A 23622-nucleotide genomic window follows, 5' to 3' on the forward strand; every position below is an offset into this window, starting at 1 on the left:
GGCGAAGACCGCGAATGTTGCAGAAATTGATAAGAAGGAGGTCTGAGGAGTTATCAGGACACCTCTCAAGTCGGCAGCCAAAAGGGGAGTCCTCCTGGGGGAATTTGTGATTCCCTACCCAGGAGGGGACTCCGAGGCAGAGCGTAATTGTGCCATTTTTAATTTTTAATTTTGGGAAAAGGTGTGTATGCTGTGTGAATGTAGTGTGCTGTGGAAAGAGATAGGATTTGTCTTTAGAGAGCATGCTGAACTACTCTCTGGTGTTGATGAGACAATAGGGAAACGGATAGTGAGGACATGGGAAGTGTCTTTAGAGGGCTTCAGCACGTTCGTCGCTTCCCTATATACCTCACCGGGAGTGGCTTACGCCCGTTTCGGTAGGTGTCTTCCTATCTACTCCACCCAAATGATTGATTTATTGCCATTTAGTATGTATATGCACTTGCACCAATGGTTGAGGACCTGGTTTGGAGAACTGAAAGCAAATAGTAGAGAGAGAGAGAGAGAGAGAGAGAGAGAGAGAGAGAGAGAGAGAGAGAGAGAGAGAGAGAGCTATTTGGAGCAGCATTGAAATGTCTGAGGTTGTTAGAGAAGCCGCGTTTGATAAAATAATGATTTATTGCAATTAGTATGTATAAGTACTTGCACCAATGGCTGAAGACCTGATTTGCATGACTTTCTCCTTTCTTGGTGAGGGTACTCTTTCCAGGCATGGTAAGCAAAGTATTCTGGGTCTGGGTGTGCTTGGGAAGGGCGAATACTTGAAATGTTTGGGGCAGATACGTGAAGTTTTGTTCCTCTCCACCCCACACCTCTTTTTACATTCGTTTCCACGGTTGCATTTTCTGGGATGTGTCTCCCTGCCCTTCAGCCATTTCATACATGGGTTTTTTCAGTGAAAAAGACTTGCAGCCGCCAAGAAAACATGTATGCGCAGCCATGTTCTTCGCATTAGAATATCAAATTCAAATTCCTGCACCAAGGCACGTGATGTTTCCGTACGTCTGGCAGCAGCCCGCGCGGTTATCAAATTCATTAAATTTATTGCCAAAAAACAGCGATGTCACTTCTGCTGACTTTGTGAACCCTCATATTTATCTATTTACGTATATTTCATGGAGGCATAACTTATATTATTATTCAAAATTATGATGGCAGAGCTCATAATATGAGTGCTTATTAAGCTAAAACTTTACTCTATTGTGTAAATCAGAAACCATTGAAATATTACCAGAGCGTGAATGAATATGTACAGACATTAGCACATACTTTGATATACAACCAGTTTTGTTTCGTTGACCATAATAAAATAAATATTAAAAACAGGCTGTATTTTTAGACCACTACCCTCGCCTGTGACATAAAACCAAGAACGTACCCGTGGTGGGCCATTGTTGGGCACGATGATTAGGCACGACCTGAGGTAAATGGGCAGCCCAGTAAATCGTAATTATCCGCTGATTTGTTACCATTTAATTTCAATTTTTCACTTTGTTTTAGAGCTTGATTAGTAGCTTATGTGTTGCAGAAAAATAGCATCTTATTGACCATTTGAGAACGTGTTAGGCCTTTCGGAATTCAAGATGAAGCAGTCTCGAAATTGTGGAAAATCTTCACTTCTGGAAATGTTTGAGGTGTGTTAGCTATGGATAAATTTAGCCACGAATCTACATTTTGATTGGCGCAGTAATACTACATACCGGTATCTTTAAGAATGTCTTACAAAAATCTGAAGCTTCAAGAGACCATCATTATTCAGCGGGGTCTCCAAAATCAAAAGTCGGAGAGTTGGGCATTTTCGGTAAATTGGACAGTATCGGTTGTCATTACTTTCAACTTACAATTTCCATTTTTTCATCTTTTTTTTAACGTTTTGCCTATAGCACCGGTTGGCTTTCTTGATGGGGTCTGTTGGTCCGTCCCAGCCCGCTAGTGGTGCAGGCAGGTGTTTTAAGATTAGCGTCTAACTCCATTGAAGCACATGTTAACGTATAGGCCTACTACTTTTTAGTATGGAACATAAGGCAGTTCCACTTTACTTAGCATTAAAATTCAACCTATTTTTAATAATGTTCTTATTCCAGAATTTGAGATTTTTAGTTTTTTTTCTATTTTTTATATATTTTTAGAAAAAAGGGGTACACTTTTTTATAAATTGAAAACAAAATACTTAAAATTATTATTTATCATAAATTTCAGAATAAGGCGGAGTTAGGGAATAGGCTGAATAAGAAGTATTGGAAAAATTGTGCAGTTTGGTAGAGAAATAAATTTCTGATTAATTTTTAAAACCTCCAAAAGTAGATTACTGAGAAATTAGCGTTGAAATAAAAACAAAACAATAAAAACGTTACTTATTACCCCATATCTCATAAAGCATTAGACTTATCTGGATTAAATTTGGTAAGTATCATCTTTATCATGTGGTCATCTAACCCTGGGAAAATGGTTGTTGTAGCTGAATTAACTTTAAAAGTATGAGACTGATGTTTCTGGCCTTTCGCGGTAATATTTTACCTTACCGTGGGGATCATCGGAACATAAGTTTCATGTGGGGTTTTTGGTTTACCAGAGGTAGGCTGCTTCCCCACACTCCACCTAAGTTCCTAGCCAGTATTTAGAAGCTTCCTGTAGCATAGTGAGCTGCAGTAGCTTTCTTCAGCTGAGCCTGAGTGCAGAGGAGAGTATAAGGGAGTCATAGGGTGAAAATCTGCGTTTTCTCATCTCCAGCTTGACAGAGCATGCTCTCATGAAAAGGTGGACTCAATCAAACTAAAAGAAATCGAACAGACGGACGAAAAGTCAATAAATACCTATAATATTTCAATCTCTTGCTCCTAGCGTCAAAATTAAAGGTCTAGTCACGTACGGCTCGGCTTTTAAAAGTGGATTATAAACAGCTTTTCATGAGCAGGAGAGTTTTTTTTTCTTTTTTAGGCCTTTAACTTGATGAATCGCGAAAAACATGAAAAATGATTTTCTCAAAAATAATGCCATGAGACGTTCATCTTAAAGTGGCGCCATTCATGCTTGGCTCATGCTGCCCCGAAGCTCCATTTGATCCTGCTTAGAGTTAGAGCTTGAGAGGGTTTACAAAACTATATTTTAGGCGCGACTGCAATGTGTCAGCAAGTTCGTACTTTTACATCAGGGCATCACAGAATGAAGGTATCTTTCTGCCGGAAGTGCATTGTGTTGTATTGTGTATCCAAGCTTGTTATGTTCAAGGATAAACTGTGTTTTCATGTTTCGAAAATGGCTAACATGAATATTTATGCACGCTGCACAGAACACATCTACTCATCACGGACCGGCAAGCACCACCGCCAGGCCCACCACAGGAAGGCCATGTCATCTACAAGCACGCTTGCACACTGGCATACATTGATCTTGCGCCTCATCTGCCCCACCCTTGGGGTCCCCAGGAAAACAGGGTGGGTATGTTCGCGCCTCCGCTGTGCAGTGGTTAGCGTCTCCAACGACGAATTTGCGGGCCTGAGCTTGAACACCTGCCTGGGCAGTTGGTGTGTTGACCACCCAGCTGTTGCTGCCTCATTTCGGGATGGACAATAAATGAGTTCCTGGGGAAGTCCGGGGACGCAAACTGTGGTAACCCGGATGTTGCACTGCCACTGTGTCGGGTTGACGAGTTCTCTCTCACCATAGACTCTAAGGGCCAACGGGACGGAGATGAGCACCGCCGCCACGCGCAGTTTTAGCATATGCTTCCGCTGCCAACTCTGTGTTTGATGGGGCAGGGGTGCTCTTCTACCCCGACCACTTGTCAGAAGTACTGGAAGCGATACAAAAAGTTTATTTACTCTGCCACGCCCTCACCCTCCACGAAGCCCTACAAGGGGAGGCTGGTCGTTGGGTAGCCCCAAGGGTAGTATGGGAGTATACTCAGCCACCACCTGACGAAGTGGTGACCGCTTGGCTCGTGGTCACGCTGACCAGCCGACTGACCTCTCCAAGCCAGACAGGCCGCCCGTCTTGGCCGGAATAAAGGACCAAAGTGTTGTGTTGCTAGCCGCATCACACGACTACGACATCGCTCAACCTCCAGGGCTCCCATTTCTTAGGCTTGCAGGGACGCCAGACGTAGCAAATTTGTGTGAATACTAAGGGTAGGGGAGTGCCAACCCGTTCTTAGGCTTTGGTAAATCCACTGAAGAGAAGAATTATTACGGAAAAGGGAAAGAAGGAAACAGCTTGAGGCAACGGGACGAGGTTTCTGATCGACACGTCTGCAAACACGATGAACTCGTTCAAGTTTCAGGTTCGTTAGCTGTAGCTCGTCAGCCAGCAGGGGGTTCACATAATCTGCGGTCTGTTCCCATGTCTCACCTCCAGCTTTTTCTTCCATACCAGTGATGTGAATATTGTTCCGATGGTTGTAGTCCTCTAGGTATGTGCTGTGTTCTTCCAGATCTTGCATGATGTAACTTGACTGGGAGCATAATGAAAGCGTTAGGGACATAGCAGCATGGGGAGGCGGTTGTTGAGTGTTCAGCGTGAGGGCGCAGTGTTCCAGAGACCCGGGTTCATGTCATACCAGCTCCTACAAGCTGACACTTTTGTCTTGGTCGACTGGCCGAAGGCAACCCACATGCTGTCCAGATGAATAATTACGTACACGAGCTAAAGCGAAACTCTCAAGAGAATAAAGTGGAGCTCCGGGGGACAGCACAAGTCGAGCCAAGAAAGAATGGCACCACTAATAATGCATGGCCGCGCAAACAGGCTGACCAACAGACACCATTATTGAAACCTGCCGGCACTATGACAACGTAAAAAACAAAAAATAAATAAGTATTAAGGGCAGAGCAGCAATGACAAAAACAGTAAGAAGCAGTGTCATGAGTGGAGGGTTTGCTTTACGGAGGTAAGAAATGTGACTTGCCCTGCGACAGGTCCAGCGGCAAGGTGTGGATGGAGGCATTGAGTTCAGTGAAGGTGGCGGCTGATCCGTGCATCTTCCGCTCCCCAGCTCCTTGCTCCACACCTCCGCCCTCCAGTTCCATCCTGTAAGGTTAGTTTGCCTATATATATATATATATATATATATATATATATATATATATATATATATATATATATATATATATATATATATATATATATATATATATATATATATATATATACAGCCATAGAGCCCACGAAGCTTGAGCTATTCTTTCAATAATCGTAAATTACCCGTGTTTCTCTGGGACTTGCAACAATTACACTTCAATAGGATAAGTGACACTGTTGTTGATTATAATGTACCTGATCATTCTCGTTGTTTTATTCATTGGTAAAAGAGAGAAAACATAAATGATGTCCGGCATCGTTCTTGCATGAATGCCCTGTGAAATCAAACAGAAATGAGCTTTTAAAAAATATTATTTACATCACATTATATGCTGATTACCTGCTTTGGGTGCATCATTGTCGCCTTTGGCGAAATTTAGCAAAAACATTTGGTGGCCAGGCATCTCGGCAGAAAGCCAGCTTCCTTTGTTTTTTGTCCGTGTGCGACATTGGCTTCCGTCCAATAGGGTTTCCCTCCATTCACAATTCCTGGCTTTAAACGCCATCACCTTTGACATGCCCATGCTCCTGGTAGCGGCAGGCGTCCACCCAAGATCTTGGTTCATCTCACACAACAACCAGCAGTCAGTGCCAGTCACTTGAGGGCGGGGTATAATATGCTGGGAGCGGAAGCCGGCGACCTCACGGAGACACAAAGACCTGGCCTTCCTAGTGCTGGGGTGAAGGGGGTTATCGAGATGCCTGACGCCCTAATGCTTTTGATAAATTTCGCCGAAGGCAACATTGATACACCCATGGCAGGTACTCAGCAAATATTGTAATGTAAATAGATTTTTTTTTTTATATAAAGCCCATTCTTGCTTGATTTCACAGGGCTTTTGCAAGAACGAGTTTTGATGAGGAGAGACTGCCGGACATTATTTATATTTTCTCTCGTTTACCAATAAATAAAACAACGAGAATAATCAGTTACATTATCATTAGCAATAGTGCCACTTATTATATTGAAGTGTAATTGTTACAATTCCCAGAGTAACACAGGTAATTTACGATAATTGAAAGAATAGTTCAAGCTTCGTGGGCCCTGTGACCCGCTGGCTGGCAACTCTGAATATACCTCATTATCATGCATAGTGAAATCAGAGAGGAATTAAAAGGAGGAGTATGTCCTTAATCATTCAGAGTGAAATTTTCGGAGAAAGTCTGAGCGCAGAGTTCAGCTTCAGATGTGGCTGCTGGACTGCCATCAAGAATAAAGAGTTGGTAATGATGAAGTAAATTATTTTTTTAAATACCTTTGGCTGGGTGCCAGAAGTCTGGAAGAATTAGAGAAAGCGAGATTTCGGCAGTTTTTATTAATGAAAGAATTTTAGGAGAGACAAAGAACAGATTTGGCGCGATTCCGGGTAGAAATAAAAAGATCATGATTAGCGGAGTTCGAAGGCTTAATTAAGTACCTATTGTTTGCTCTCTCCCTATAGTGTAGAGCACGAGAACAAGCGTTATTAAACTAGGTCTAAAAAGCCCTAATTCAATAACGCTTGTAGAAAAAGTGCGTGAAATGTGTGCCTCCATTCCTGAGACAATCACCTCCGTAATGTGCTGGGCACACACAGAGGGGTCTTTGGACTGGAAGCAGTAATCATTCCACGGGAAATTGGAAAAGCGTATCTTCACGTCAGTCCACAGAGCTCAAGCATAATGCTAGAAGCACCGCCACTTCTTGGGGTTCAGAGGAATGCAGTACAAACGTATTCAGGAATAGAAAGACAATTAAGTCTTAGCAAGATGGAGAAAATTCGCGAAGAATGAAGTTGGTGAGCACTAGGGCAGGTGATATCATGGCGTACATAGAGGCAGCCTCCAGTTTTGGATTGAAGTTTAGAATATAGCTAGTAGGGGGGAACAGCGTAGAAATTACTGTCATTAGCCTCAGAAACCTGTGTTTCGGTTTGGAAGAGGAGGTAAGGTTTAGAGGAGGAGGGATAGAGATTTTTCTCAGCAGCCTCAGAAATTTGTGTTTTGGTTATCAAGAGGAGATTGGGCTGAGAGGAGAGATTATGTTACACGGAACGGAAATTAGACCGAAGACCGCGATTTTTTTTCAGCAAGGGAGGCAGTTCAAGGACAAAAAACAAAAACAGCAACAAAAAGGCCCGCTACACGCTGCTCCGACGAAAGAAAAAAGAACATGAGTCCAGAAGAGACGTCAATTTCAGGTGGAGAGGTGACTTGATACTCTCATGAAGATCAATGATTGGTCCTTAAACAAGTCACCAAACCAATGAATGTGTGGCAAGGGTTAGTCTAGCATGATACAGTACCATATAGAGTTGTCCAAATTGTGTCCTTCAAAGTCATCTCTGAAGACGTATCCATGCTGGTCCCGTCCTGTGAAGAAGGACTCCCAAGCCTGCAGCTGCCCCACTGACCCGTCTGAGACACAAAGTAAAGGTCAGGGAGTATCAGTGGTACATAACTGTTCGCATTCATATAAAAAGTAAGCCCCGCCCACTCCTACTCTGCAACAACCAATTGTTTTTAACCTGAACTAGTATCCATTAATCACATGCTGCTAGACACACACACACCCCTACACACACACACACCACCACCACAACACTCAAGGTTCACACAAAGCCCTAAATAACCACCACACGACTCACTCACCACGACACAGAACTACCATGCACCATTATACATACCATCCCATACCACTACTACATATGCCACCGTCAAACACAACTCCAGCACAACACGACACCACCATCCCACTAAATACACCACCCCACGTACCACAACGCCATATGCACCACCAGTACAACCAACCGCCATGCACCACCATAGACAACCACACACCACCACACACAGCCATATAATGTCGCTGTCACACCAACCCAATCCTTTTCCCTACTCCGAGACCCACCCAAAAATACATACCTTCTTCGCACACCTCCACAATTTTGAGGTCCTTGAAGAGTATCTGCCCCTGGAGGGAGCCCTGGGCCCTGAAAAGCAGCGGCGTGTAAGACATATGCCACGTTCATATTTAAGAAAGACGAATGAAGTCTCAGAAGAGTAGAGTATCTCCAAAGATTGTACTTGGTGCCGGTTCCAGTCCTCTAGGGGTTCTAAGTGCGATTATATTTCAAAGCTCGCTAATGTACCCAGCCTGTATTGACAATCGGCAATTAAATTATATTAAACATTTACAAATATCAACACACTGATTATTTTATATGATGATATATAATGAGGAACCCTACAGACTGAGGGGCTTAAAGAATTGTTCCTACCATGAAATTGCCTGGGTTTGCATCTTCATTATATATACCGTTCTTTATGTGGACCGCTGCAACTATATTTGACTGAATATCAAGGCGTTTAATAAAATCCCATATCATAAATTATCTTACAAAAACAAGAAACAAGGAATTGCATGTAAAGCAAACTATTGGATCGCAATTTGGTTGAGCAACAGACAACAAAGGGTGGTCACTAATTAAGTTACCTCTGAGTGAGCCCCTGCCTATAGTGGTGTCCCTCCGGACTCAGTTTTAAGTCAAGTCCTGCTGTTGACTTAGATCAATTTCATTACTAAATTTGCTGACGATACGAATATAAGTAATTCGGTCCTCTCAGACCAAGACAGACAAAGACTCCAAGAAAAGCTGCATGAAATTTCAGCTTGGTCTGACAGATGGGAAATGCCCTTTGATATAGAAAATGGCCATTGTCTTCAATTTGGATCAAAAATAGAAATAGGAGGTTCGATAATGAAATGTAGTGTGAAGCTTAAAACTGTAGTGTGTCAAGGACCTCACAGAAATGTAATGACAACAAATAAAGCAAACATAATGTTGGTCTTCATTAATTAATACAAATTTATCATTCAAGAACAGAGGTTGAATAATATTAATATGCAATAGTTTATAGACTTTAGTCAGACCCTACGTTGAATATGCGGTACAGTTTTGGTCTCCCAACCATCTGGAGGACATTGCTAAACTAAAAGACGTTCAACATGCGGCAACAGGGATGATCTCTTTCTCATCTCTTAACATATTCTCTCTTCAGAAATGTCGCCTCCGAGGAAAACTGATGACTGAAAAAACTCATTAGCTTTCGGAATGTTAGCACTGAAGTTGCCCAAAACAGGGAGAGTGTCCAGATGGGGGCACTGGTCTAATTCGGAGTCGAGAGTGGCATTGAACGCCTCTTTATTTTGACACATCTCCGTAGGAGTACACACTGTAACAAGGAACATGAAACCCAGAGTGTGCTTCAGCTTCACTCGCGCTATACCCTCAACCGCAAGTAGCTGCAACTGGCTGGAGATTTCAAAAGATACCCCTCTAAGACGGGCACCATTGTTCAAACCGAACCTACTAATGATATAGCCACTGCCAGGACTCCTTGTGTCATAGAGTCCCACTTTATCGATCCTCAGCTTTCTGAGCGGATTTCATACGTATGGTTGTCGGTGATTCTCCGAGAGGCTCAGAATGTTCTAAAACCCACACTCAGAGCCATCCGAATGCTAATCCCGGGCTGGTTCTATGGGCAAGCGCCACCTCTGCGGCTCCCCACAGACCCCAAAACAAAGAGGGGCCAGGGGGCCTTTTCTCCTTCGAGATGCTGGGGTCTCCTAGGCTTTTCCCAGCACCCGTCACTGACGGGAGGCTCACCGCGGATACATCGAGGAAGTCTGCCGCGCGGAAGCGCCCACCAGTGAAACCGGATGAGTTCAAGGTCCGCACCGCAAACGTAACCTCTACATCCTATCTTGTTTTTGGCTAAGGGGCGTTTTTTTAGGAAGGGGGCGCATGCCCTTCCCCAATTAACCCAAATCAGGATCTGGGCTGACTCTTGGCCGTAGGGCAGGGACGTAGGCCCCCTAAGAAAATGAGTACCCCTGCTAGCCAAAGTACGGAGCAAGAAGAGGAAGGAGAGAAAAAACAGCTCGGGAAAGTTCCGGACGCTGTACTCCTCAGCCAGACAGACCAGTTTCATGGTTCTGGTACCAGGAACACCAGCAGCTCTCTCCTCCTGACCTTTTGTAAGATCAAAGATGTTGAGAATTGCAGGATCTAGGTACCAGCGCCCGGAGCTGCGCCACTGAACTTGGTATAGCAAAGCTGGAGGGGTAGCTAAAAAAAACTCACCACATCATTGTAGGCACTCACTGGAGGCTCCCTCAGAACTGCGGGGTTTTCCAAAACACTGAATTCTTTACAACTGATCATAGGTGTGTTGTGTCAAAACTCTCAAGCTACATATCGGTTCAAGAAAAATCTTAAAATACACCGATACTGTGTTCCACCTCAAGAGACTGAAAGACCTGGCATGTGCTTATTGGAATGCAGTGCCAGTCTCCAATCGGTTCAATATGTGCTTGATGATGGGATACCTTCGAACTCTTGAAACTCTAGAAACGCTTCAAGCTGCAAAGGAGTGGATTGGAGAGCGCCAGAGATCTAGGACTGGTTTTGCCTTGGGAGAAACGCTGATTAATAATCAGCCTTTCCCCCGAATCAAAGTCAGTCCTTAATCTTTATCGACAAGGGTTGCGCTGCCAGCTTGCTGGGAATCGGAATCAACATAGGACTCTGTTGCGTAGGACGAACTCCCCAGAGGGGAGACAAGGAGAGGTGTGTCAGGAGTCTCGCTGTGCAGTTGCATCACATCCAGTGCATGCAGGATGACTTCAGGCCTGCTAAATGAGCTCTGAAAAAGCTTCGTTGTGAGCCTCCCTCTCAGGTGAGTGGTATCCAAATAAGAGATGGTTGCATCGTGTCAGACATGGATGGGCAGAGGGCTAGTTGAGATGAGTACTTTGTGGAGTTGTACACTGGAGACCCCAGCTATTATGTTGCAGGTGGCGGATGTTGATCCACACATCGACGAAAGCCCACCCTCTCTAAGCGAAGTCAGAGAGGCTATGACAAGATTTTGGGGTGGCAAGGCACCTTGTATCTGTAACTTAAGTGCGGAGCTGCTTAAAGCTGGAGACGAGACCATGATCCGCGCGTTGCATGCGGTCTTGACATCCGTATGGCAATTTGGTACGATTCATCCTGAGTAGTAGGGGTTGGTCGTCCCTATCTGGAAGGGGAAAGGGGACCGACAGGACTGCAACAACTCCCGTGGTATTACGCTGCTCAGTGTGCCAGGCAAGGTGCTTGCCCACCTATTGCTCATATTGGTAGCACAGCTCAAAACAACGGCGGGTTTCGCCAGGGAGTCTTCCGGCAGACTCTCTTGGCCTACGGTGGTTTGGATTAGCTCAGCATAAGTATATGGCGTTGTCGATACCTGTGCAGAAGGACAAAGATTTGGATCTTTAAGTCGCCTAAGGTGGCTGGCTTACTCTATGGCTGTGAGTAATGGACCTGAAGAGGCAGATTATTGCTTATGATAGTAAGTGCCTACGCAGAATCAATGGATATCGCTGGAATAACTTTGTGTCAGACCGGTGAATACTACGTGAGACTGATTCGAGGCCTAATACCTGTGTAGTCGGTAAACACCAACTCCGGTTATGCAACCCAGAGTGGAGGGTGCCAATGCAAGGTCCACAGAGTTCTAGACTTGAACAATTCGATAGAAGTACTTGGGATGAGAAGAAGGCTTGCATGGAAACTTGCCCGGAGAAACCACCCGGGTTTTGCGTCATAGGATGGACGAGGCAACGCGCACCCCGGCGTATGCCCCAATTGACTGTTTGATTGATTTAAGAATGTGGACATACCCAAATTGTTTATGATAGATGGCACGTTTCGAGCGAAATATAATGGGACAAGACTGGAGCGTAAACAAAAAATTCAGACCGCATCAATCTTTTTCTTCAATGTTGGTACACGAGAACGAAATACACTCCCACTTTAATTGATCCACTGCAACACGATTGACTCATTGAAATACAAACTCCACAGCTACTTCCTCCACCTTAATATTCGCTAAAGAAGGAGTGCAAAGTCCTAGTTTATGGACAGACCACCTAGTCTGAACCATAGGGTCTGTGTGGTCTAAATATCTACATAAAAATCTCTCTCTCTCTCTCTCTCTCTCTCTCTCTCTCTCTCTCTCTCTCTCTCTCTCTCTCTCTCTCTCTCTCTCTCTCTCTCTCTCTCTCTCTCTCTCTCTCTCTCTCTCTCTCTCTCTCTCTCTCTTTCACACACACACCCTAATATATGGTCAAGAGAGCTGCTCAGCTTACAAGAAGGCAACACATCCAGTGCCTGCAGGGGGTGCCATCCAGAAAAAGGAGAGGTGGGAGCGCGGCCGGCGGGAGATGTGAGAGTGAAGCACAGCACACGCCAGGCCTTCAGACACTCCACCCTGCCACACAGAATAGACACTATATAAACACGTGTAAAACCCAGTCGGGTGTAGAAAGTGACCCTCTTGACTATAGTGAAACCAGATTGGGGAGTCCGTTTTGGCATTGGCTCCCGCGGGTCCTTTCCTCCCCTCTGCTCTGCCACACAGTCCCAACTCCTAATTTTTTCCTCATATGTTACCTATTGCTAACATATGTGAGGAAGAGACTGGTGTTAGTGTGTGGCAGAGCAGAGGGGAGGAAAGGACCCGCGGGAGCCAAAGCCACAATGGACTCGCCAATCTGGTTTCACGAGGGGATAAATTAAATTGCCTTCAGTGGTATACTATAGTGTTTCCATGTGAAACTGGCCGGTGGGGTTGTGGCGGCTGCGGGGTCAGTCCCGCCCCGTATTTTGCCACACACTCTCAACACCTCTCATATGTCAGCAATTTACTACCTTTAAACGAATTTAATTAAATAATTGGATGATCCAATAAGGTCATATAGTGTTAAGATTGTTTCGTTTTTAGGATAATAACAAAGATTTTGTATAAATACCACGACACTTTACAACGTTGTCAATTATTGGATTATCCAATTATTTAATTAAATTCATTTAACGGTAGTAAATAGCTGACATATGAGAGGAAGCGAGAGGTGTTGAGAGTGTGTGGCAAGGTACGGGGCGGGGCTGACCCCGCAGCCGCCACCACCCCACCGGCCACTTTCACGTGGAAACACTATAGTATCCATGAAAAACTTTTCCCTCCGAGCTTGTCTTTATATGAAAAAAATAAAACTGTTACACCTACTGAACTTGATGAATTATATAAAAAAAACATCGATCAGCAATATACAAAACACAGTAATGGTAAAAGATATATAGAGCATGAGCATGGCCCAAAATAGAAATTACTGCAATTATGATACAGTAGAACCAGTGGATACTAAAATAGGAAACGTTTAATACTGGAAATTATAGGATTCAATAAACATGTTCTAGGTTCCTAAAAATTACACCACACCACGTGACAGTGAGGTAGCGATGGATGGCGGTGGGAGGGAGGATGAAAGAGATACAAGGAGGGTAAAATGTGGCGCTCCTGCTGAAATGAAGTGAAAAGAAAACAAGAAAATTGCGATTAACGTTAGGTGTTTCTGCACTTTTCCGAGGCATATGTATAAAAAAAGACCATAATGCCACAAATTCTTTGAATTTTAGTCTGAAAAGTTGCCTCTAAACACCCGAATATTTGGTCGATGCGATTCGAGTGATATCTCAAGATTGACCCCCGTGTCGCTTACCTCACTTCAGCAGGGAGCGACGCAAATAAGGAAATAAAAATATCATACCTCAGATAAAAAAAAAAGTGAAAGAATGGAAGACCGGAGCCAAAGATACGGTGATGAAATGGAGAGATTGAGAGAAAGAAGGGAAGGAGAAAGAATATAAAAGTCAATTAGAAGGGAAGAAAGGTGGATGGGAAAAGGAAGGGGAGGAGGAAAAGGAATAAAAGACGGGGAAAGAAAGAGGGAAGGAAGTGAAAGGATGGACATATTGGCTGAGAAAAAAAAGCGAAACTGGCAAAGTAATGAAAAAAAACATTGAAAAACATAGAGAAAGGCGTTGGAGTGGAAAGATCAACTCGCTCTCTCTCGCACACACACACACACACACACACTCACATGCAGGGAGGCGGGCAGGGTGAGGTGGTGTGCTGTGGTGAGCTGCTTGGTAAAGGCATGCACGCCCGTCACCAGGAAGCCATCGAACAACACGTTGGCTGTCACCAGTACTGCGGGGGACAACAGACATTAGGGCTGCACTACACTTGATGGGAAGCTAACTACACCATGGACGCACTTAAACACTTAGCTCGGTATTGTCAGACGCCTCCACCCCTCACACCAACTATTTTCAAAGGCCAAAAAGTAGATAAGTTGCGTTCTAATACCATTTTTTTTTAGGTTCATGGTACAGATGAAAGATTAAACTACCACCAGGGTCATAAAACTCCCCCTGGAAATGGCCAAAACGCCTACGAAAGCCTTGTCAAATATGTGTGCTGGGGCGCGGAATTGTTTATGAATATGGTCCGTAGACTTCGATCCTTTTTGTCTGATATCATACACACTCACACAGCTGAAGGCACAACCCAAACAAGTGGCATGGGAACCAAAGTCAAAGTGGGGGGCAAAATATGGAGAGCCTGTGAGCCCTTAGAGAGTAACCCAATGACACCACTATTGGTTTCAGAGGCCGTGTTATTATTTTTTTTCAGGAATAACGTCAACAAGGCGTCGGATTAGGATGATAAATTGGCAGAGCACGTGTCACACCTTTCCCTACTTTCGTCAATATGATTTATTAAGTAGATGTGGATAATCAAAGCACCTATAAAATACACGTAATGATAAAACCGGCTGAAGTGCTTCCTGTCGCGAAGGTAGCAAACGTTGTGCGAAGGTGTTGGGTCTCTCGTCGGCCGGGCTGGCGGGTTGATTCAGTCACTGGAGAGCTAAATATCAAGGTTCTGGTAGCGGGAATAAAAACATAAAACGACCAAAAACTAAAACAGATGTGGGAGAGCGCTGAGATCGGTGCTGCCATAAGTAAAACAACTGTGCGCCAGACATATCGCAGCCACTCAACGCCGTCGCCACAGAAACGTTCGATAGCCTTGCAGCAGAAATAACTTCCCTCATCTGCCGGGTCTTATCATTATGTGTCTGCTATAAGTCCCTTGATTATCCATATCTTGTTAATTAATCACATTGACAAAAATAGGGCGAGGTCTAAAACATGCTGTGCCATAGTATCATCTCTATCCGACGCTTCATTAAAAGGTAATTCCCGAAAAACGATATAACGTGGCCCCTGAAATTCATAGTAAAATGTAGACTCACTACTATAATAGCCAAATCTAACTTGCCCTGCCTTAACTCAACCTCTGAAATAGTAATCAAACGCAGATGAAGTGGTAAGCAATCCCCACCGGTCATTTTTCATTGGGGGACCAATCTCAGTTTCTTCTAATAGTTGGTTATGTATGGCTTCTGTTAGGAAAACAAGTAGTCTCTTAAGTAATAATTACCACTGGTGTGTCAAAAACATATTCGTCAAAATCTACGCAACGCGAGCGCTTGTGAGCTGCACATCCTTGCGTTTTGCATGAAAGCAAAACAATCGTATGGTGTCCGTTACGTGAGTATGTAATTAAAACCACCTATGGTGAAAAAATGTTTAAAGTTTACGGTATCTATTGTGGAATTTCCAGGCTCTGACCAATCACGAGGCGTCATTTATTCGGGCGTCCAATGAGCTGCTTTTTCTATTACCTTGCGGCTGCCTGCAGTGTGAGCATGACGGGCACAGAAGTGTGTGGCAGCTCAGGTGGGCGGCGGTCATTGCCACGACAAAGAAGGGGGAAGTCACAACCGGCTGTGCGTCCCTGGTCGTACTCTCACATAAGAAGTCGTAAAAGGGAGACTGTCCTGGCCCGCCTTAGAGTGGGTCACACAAGATACACACATGGCTTCCTCATGTCCCGGGGAGTTCAGCCTTACTGTGATGACTGTTTGGTCCCCCTGACTGTTCGGCACTTGCTGGTCGAGTGCCCCAGTCTGGAGGACCTGCGAGAGCGGTACCTCTCCTGGTGTCGGGGCGGAGATGAGAGTTTCTCTCTCTCTCTCTGGTGCTAGGGGAGAAGGCACTCTGCCCGGGACATGACGTTCATGGCTTCCTACAGGAGGCTGGCGTCCTTAACCTCCTGTAGGTTTTATTGACTTTCTATCGTTGTTTTTATCTTGTATTTTATTTTTAAGTGGTTTTATATAGATATATTAGTGTATTTTTTTATTTTAAGTGGTTTTATATAGATATATTAGTGTATTTTTTTAAAGTTTTTTTTGAGCGGTTTTATATAGTTTTATTAGTGATATTTTTATCAGGCTTTTATTTTTTTTGGTTGTTTCCGGTTTTATATAGTTTTAAAATACAAGCCACTTTGAAGTAGATCCGGCGCCATATGACCCAGATGTTGCGGCGCCAAGACACGACGATAATCAATCACTCAATCGGCCCAAGTCCGTAGTGACGCAGGCAAGTGTTTATAGTGGCGCCATCTTTTCTTGGCTTTTGCTGCCTCCTGGAGCTCATTCTTGATTCAATTGACAGCTCTTCTAGGGTCCGAGTTGATAGGTGGTCTTCAGGACAGCATGTGGGTCGTCTTAGGCCACTCGGCGATGACAGAAAAATCCCAGGTGGTAGCGGCGGATTCGAACCCGCGTCGTTCATGACGCGGCGAATGCGGGGCCCACACGCTAACCACTCAGTCACCGCCTCCCCGAACATTATATTCAAGGATGATACGGAGTGGCTAAGCTTTTTCCCGCGCACAAGCTGTGCTACTCAAAACTCCCACGTGTCCGAATTTTGAAAAACTGCTATCTTCGCCTGCTATCGCCCATATGGTTGTGCAGCCCATGCCATGGCTTCGTTGGGGCAGCCACAAGTTATCGTCCAAAAGGGGAAGCTCAGAAAGACGCAGGAAAGGCTTCAAAAGCAAACATATATACATATTCCCACTCAACTTGGCCTGGCACTCTTTCATGAGGTTTTCCTAAATGGTGACTTGCCGCTACCGTAGTGTATACGCCTCCGTGGTCTAATGGTCAGCATGTCTGGCTATTATTCCGCAAACCCAGGTTCGAATCCCGGCCCGAGCAGTCGGAGTGCAGCTCACCCGGCTGTTCATCCTGCCTTTCAGGCTGGATAAATGAGTACCTTGGGAAACCTGGGGAAGGTAAACTGTGGCAATCCCGGATTTCACATTGGCCCGTGTCCCGGTGTGGTGTCATCTGTCATCCCGTATCGTAAGACATCCCATTCTGAACTTCGCATCGTGGAATTCAATCTTCACTATCACAGAGTAACTAAGTGAAGCATCTAACGTGTAAAAAAGTATCAAGGAGGGCCTAAAAAGCGATGCAAAGCGGAACAGATCACAAGAAGAGCGATTGTTGATATCCTAGTTATATAGATACATACGTCACCTTTGCTCTTGTAATTATATAAATAAACTTAGGTGGAACAGATCCCGACAAACAGTCGACAAAAGACACGGTACCGTCTCGAAATTCATGTATGTATTCAGGATGGGATGTCTCACGATCCTGGGATGTCTCATGACACCACACCGGGGTAACTGGTTCTTACCTACCACAGCTCAAAGGGCCAACGGATCGAAGATGAGCACCGCAGCCATGTGCAGCTATAGCGTATGCACCCACCTTTACTTTACTACTAGTGTAAGGAATATTTCGAGAGGAATATTCTTCCCTATATGAGGCGGAATCTCATACCTATATGAGATTGGATAGCACTCAAAAATTACACCTATATAGTTCACTTTAGTGGCTGACACTCATATTCTGGTGGATTTTAATGCCCTACGTGCTGACCGTTTCCGTCACAAATTATACTTGTTTCTGAGGTATGAAAACCAGGCAGTATTAGGTGACTACATCAGCGGTTAATGGTTATTATTTCAGTGGCAACAGGTTACCATTGAAGCAGTAAAACGTTAATATCTTAGCCGCGATAGTCAGCTATTCACTTTGTTATGATGCATCAAAGGCGAGTGTTACTTTACAGACCATTCGTTTTTTCTTATATATTTGTCACAGATTACCAGCTGTAGCACAAAATCGATTAACAACTAAAAAATTACCGTGGACCTACCTTCATACACTGCGTGTGGCTGGTAGCCGTCCTTTGGGTCTTTTCGACCAGAAAACTGAACCTGCAGCGCCACATCCTCTTCCATGTCGTCCGAAAGCTCTCCGGCCCGAGGATACTGGCACATGAAGAAGAACGGCGATGATACGGGACCAAACTGGCTAACGTTGCTCTCACCACCACTGCTGCTCGAGATCATACTTGGCCCGCTATCGGAGCTGGAGACTCCGGCTGCGCTGCCACTTCGTATTTGGTCAACATCGACTACGGCTACGTCGTCATCCTGCAGGGCTAATGAGAGCCCCGCCGCCACGCCTCCACCACCATTAACTTGCCTCTGCCGGGGTAAAATACCGTGTTAGATCCGCTTACTGCTGCAAAAACAACAGCTATTATGTATAATTGTTCCATATTACAAGACCGTCTTTCCTACCATGTTCCCTTGAGATAAATGTCAATAAAATCAGCCAGACCCAATTCCCAACAAAATGTCATTATTATTATTGATTAAGGGAGGGGGGGGGGGGGCCTGGTCAATTGATGTATAAGCTACGACTTGGTATATATTTTTTCTTGGAAACTCACTTTTTAATACCCGCCTTGTTTACATGTCCTGGCGCGACTACAAGATTAGAAAAAAATGCACCCACTTTTCTTTGTAGAGGCATTATGAAATGAGCTATAATAAAGGTAAAGGTAAAGGTGGGTGCATACGCTATAGCTGCGCGTGGCTCCGGTGCTCATCTCCGATCCGTTTGCCCTTTGAGCCTGTGGTAGGCGGTAGCTGAGTGGTAACGTGCTGGGCCCACATTCACCGCGTGATGGACGACGCGGGCTCGAATCCGCACGCTACCACCTCGGATTTTTCAGTCACCGCCGAGTGGCTTAAAACTACCCACATGCTGTCCTGAAGACCACCCATCAACCCGGACTCTAGAGGAAACCGTCCAAGTGAATCAAGAAGGAGTTCCGGGGGGCAGCATGAGCCAAGAGAAGATGGCGCCACTATAAATACTTGCCTGCGCCATGACGGGCTGGGGCCGACTACCATCCAGGCCTCTCAAGAGAGCCTACAGCGCTATGAGCGTACACGTTAAAAAGAAAAAAAATCTGGGACACGGGACAACATGAAATCCGAGATTAACACAGTTTATCTTTCCCAGGTACCCATTTATCGACCAGCCAGAAAGGGAGGAAGAACAGCTGAGTGAACTGCACGCCAACTGCCAGGGCCGGGATTTGAACCCGGGCTCGCGAAATAGTGGCCAGGAACGTTGACCACTAGACCTATCCAACAATTCCTTGACACCGAACATAGCGGCGCGGCAGAAGTTCTGCTAAAACTGCTTGACTTTCCCTCATTTTGTTTCTTTCTTTCTTTCTTTCTTTATTTATTTATTTATTTATTTATTTATTTATTTATTTTTGCTTTACAACGTTCTCCTTTTTACATACAAAATGACTATCGAAGAGGGAACAGAGGGAGGGTAGTCTTAATGCAAACGTCCATATATCCGTCTTCTGAGCTCTGAATTCACTTCACTCTCATTCCACATCTCAGACAAGTACTATCCAAACGGCTGATGGGCAGATGGTATCAGATGTGGATTGGGGCCGGGACTCGTTGAGCCGAGTACTTTGGACAGCTGTACACGGCAGGGCTCCCAAGCGGACGGCTCCCTTTGGCTGGAATGCAGTTGGAGGTTATTGAATGCGGTGCTGTCTGCGGTGTGGCAGATGCTAAACCTTGTATTTTCCATGGGCATGTTTCCATGTACGTTCCCTTTCCGTCCTAAGTATCTCATGGCACGATATATCGACTTTCTGAAGCTACAAATTCTGTGGTCGTTCCCTCATCCTCTTTTACTCGAAATTGTCACTTACAGAAACAACCCGTTGAGCAAGGTCGACGTCTGGGTAGCGTGCAACATACCCGCATCGTCGGAGTTGACATTCACGGACTATGGAGGCCTCGACCGAGTCTCACAGGAGTCATTGGCAGGTTTGTCACAAAGTAATTTCAGCGATATCCCATGCTTCTGCACAGGCCCCTAATTACCAAATGCATCAGTCCGCCTCTTCAAGGCACTATTCAGTGTCCATGTCTCACAGCCATAGAGTAAGACAGGGAGCACAAGCGACTTGTAGATTCAAACCTTTGTCCTTCTGCAAAGGTATAGACAACGCCATTTACTCGTGCTGAGCGAGTCCCTAACAAAGTAGGCCAAGGCAATCAGCCGAAAAACTTATTGACGAGATCTGTCGTTGTTCTGTACCAGGAATTCGCACTGGTGATCAAAGTTTAAAAGTGATGCATGTTCAAGAACTTCTCTGTTATGGATGGTTTCAAATGCTTTAGAAAGATGCGATGCATAGCTATGGGAAGGTAGCTTTCAGAGTTCTAGCGGTCACCTTTCTTAGGCACAGGGTGTATGCAGGAGGAGTAAATATAAAGCAGTAAATATGTAAAAAAAAATATCTTGACTAGATGCCAGAAGTTTCTGGAAGAATTAAGAGTTGGGAAAATTTTGAAATTTCCTATTCATGAAAGTTGTTGGAAAGTCAAAGTAGAGATTTGGCACGATTCCTGGTAGAAATGTAAAGATCATAGTTATCAGAAGTTTGAAAGTTCGGGTACCTGTAGTGAGCTGTCTCTCTGGCTTTGATTTTACGGGAATAAGAGTGACTGAACTGAGTTTTATTAGTATGTGAAGTAGAGAAACTACGTTGAATGTTGGCCTCTAAACCAAGGACGATCGTCTCCGTAATGCCCTGGGTACGCACTGAGGGGTCTTTGAGCTGAAGGTAGTAATCTTTCCATGAAAAGTCAGAAAAGTACATCCTCGGGTCTTCTTAGTGAGCTGATGCATAATGCCATAAGTATTATGATCGGTGGGTTCAGATGCTGTACAGGAGCAATAGTACAGAATATGGAAATATGGGTGTAATTGGAGGAGCACAACGGAGAGTATACTTTAACAGAATCAGCTAAAAGATTAGAGGTTAGAAAGAGTTCTAAGAGTGTTAAACGCATGTCCAAGGCGATCAGGGATACATGTAGGGTGCTGAACCAATAGATCTAGATCACTGAGGAGAGCGAAATGTAGGTTTGTCCACCAGGCTGGCCAGTGAAAGAGGATGAAACCTAAACCTGCTGGTGAATATTAAGATTTCACTGGAGGTAGAGTCAAGATGTGCTCCACATTAGGATTCATATAATCAAAGAATTCTACATGGGTGGTAGAATGAGTCGAGAGATAAACAGAGCACCTATTTTAATAATAGAATGACAATTAAATCTTAGTCAGATGGTGGAAATTTTTAAAGAATCGACATTATGGACTTGGTACCGTTTTTTTTTTTTTTTTTTTTTTTTTTTTTACAGCAAAGGAAACGGCTCAAGGGCAACGAAAAGAGTGCAGAGAAAAAAAAGCCCGGTACTCACCGCTCCCATAATAGACAAAAGTAAAGAGTGGCCAAAAGAGAGGTCAATTTCGGGTGGAGAGGTGTCTTGATACACTCTTCTTGAAGGACGTCAAGTCATGGGCAGGAGGAAATGCAGACAAAGGAAGGATGTTCCAGAGTTTACCAGTGTAAGGGGTGAAAGAGTGAGGATGCTGGCTAACTCTTGCCTAAGGGGTTTCGACAGTATAGGGATGAGCTAGAGAAGAAAGTCGAGTGCAGCGGGACCGCGGGGGGGGGGGGGCATGCAGTTAGCAAGTTCAGAAGAGCAGTCGGCATGAAAATATCGATACATGATAGAGAGGCAACATGGCGGCGGAGTTTAAGAGGTAGAAAACTGTCAGCATGAGGAGGAGAGTTAATGAGACGAAGAGCCTTTGACTCTACTTTGTCCAAGAGAGCTGTGTGATGCATACTCCATACGAGGGCGGACAAGGCCCCTGTATAAGGACAGAATCTGTGCGGGGAAGAAAAACTGGCGGAGACGATACAGAACGCCCAACCTCGAGGAAGCTGATTTAGTGAGAGAGGAGATATGGAGTTTCCATTTGAGATTTTGAGTTAAGGATAGACCGAGGATGTTTAGTGTAGGAGAAGGCGACAGCCGAGTGTTGTTGAAAAATAGGGGATAGGTGTTTGGAAGATTGTGTCGAGTTGATAGGTGGAGAAATTGAGTTTTTGAGACATTGAAGGACACCAGGTTCTTCTTGCCCCAATCGGAAATGATAGCAACGTCTGAGGTTAAGCGTTCTGCACTCTCCAGCATGGAATAGAAGATGAATGCAATGAAGAGAATGCAAGATGGCGCCACTATAAACACTCGCCTGCGCCAGAACGGGCTGGGCCGACCATCAGGCCCCACCGGGAAGAAGCCTACCGGCGCTATAGGCCGCGACGTAAAAAAATAAAAAAAATCGTCTAGTTCCTGTTGAGTTGGCCTTTTATTAAAAGAAGTTGAGAAATGCAGAGTAGAGTCATCGGCGTAAGAATGGATAGGACAGTTCGTTTTGGAAAGAAGATCATCAATGAACAACAGAAAGAGTGTGGGAGATAGGACAGAGCCCTGAGGAACACCACTGTTGATAGGTTTAGGGGAAGAACAGTGACCGTCTACTACAGCAGTGATAGATCGAGCAGAGAGGAAACTGGAGATAAAGGTACAGAGAAAAGGATAGAAACCGTAGGAGGGTAGTTTGGAAAGCAAAGATTTGTGCCAGACCCTATCAAAGGCTTTTGATATGTCTAGCGCAACTGAGAATGTTTCACCGAAACGGCTAAGAGAGGATGACCAAAAGTTAGTTAAGAGAGCAAGAAGATCGCCAGTAGAACGCCCCTTGCGGAATCCATACTGGCGATCAGATAGAAGGTCAGAAGTGGAAAGGTGCTTTTGAATCTTCCGGTTAAGGATTGATTCAAAAGCTTTAGATAGACAAGAAAGTAAAGCTATAGGGCGGTAGTTTGAAGGAGTGGAACGGTCACCCTTCTTAGCCACAGGCTGTATGTAGGCGTACTTCCAGCAGGAAGGAAAGGTAGATGTTGATAGGTAGAGGCGTCAGAGTTTGACCAGGCAGGGTGTCAGCATGGAAGCACAGTTTTTAAAGACATTAGGAGGCACTCCATCAGGTCCATAAGCCTTCTGAGAGTTGAGGCCAAAGAAGGCATAGAAAACATCATCCTTAAGAATCTTAATAACAGGCATAAAGGAGTCAGATGGGGGATGATTAGGAGGAATATGCCCAGAGTCGTCCAGAGTATAGTTTTTACAGAAAGTTTGAGCGAAGAGTTCATCCTTAGAGATAGATGAGACGGCGGTGCTGCCGTCAGGGTTAAGAAGAGGGAAAGATGAAGAAGTGAAATTGGAGGAGATATTTTTGGCTAAGTGCCAGGGGGGGCATACTCAAAGCTTTCAAAGGCGCCTTTCGTGGCAACGGCGCCTTTCCGCACCGCCGTTCCCCGAAAGGTGCATACACAAAAGCTCGGCTGGACGGCGCCATCTTTGAAAACATGGCTCGTAAGCGCCTTAGCGAAGGGGCGGGTCGGAGCTGCCGTTGAGGAGGCA

The 23622-nt window shown here is 44.8% G+C and overlaps 1 protein-coding gene across 2 annotated transcripts in view; it reads right to left on the reverse strand.

Annotated features, from left to right (window-relative positions):
* LOC126998692 (reelin-like) overlaps positions 1 to 23622 on the reverse strand; it is a 438128-nt gene that overhangs the window by 388964 nt on the left and 25542 nt on the right. For both annotated transcript variants that reach the window (XM_050860695.1, XM_050860691.1), the window contains exons 3-8: positions 18105 to 18438; positions 14048 to 14157; positions 12257 to 12378; positions 7978 to 8045; positions 7362 to 7473; positions 4904 to 5025 (exon numbers count right to left, since the gene is read on the reverse strand). In XM_050860695.1, the coding sequence (XP_050716652.1) occupies positions 4904 to 5025; positions 7362 to 7473; positions 7978 to 8045; positions 12257 to 12378; positions 14048 to 14157; positions 18105 to 18438 (868 nt within the window). The remainder of the gene's footprint in view (positions 1 to 4903; positions 5026 to 7361; positions 7474 to 7977; positions 8046 to 12256; positions 12379 to 14047; positions 14158 to 18104; positions 18439 to 23622) is intronic.

This window comes from Eriocheir sinensis, chromosome 2, assembly GCF_024679095.1.
Source record: "Eriocheir sinensis breed Jianghai 21 chromosome 2, ASM2467909v1, whole genome shotgun sequence".
Lineage (NCBI taxonomy): Eukaryota > Metazoa > Arthropoda > Malacostraca > Decapoda > Varunidae > Eriocheir > Eriocheir sinensis.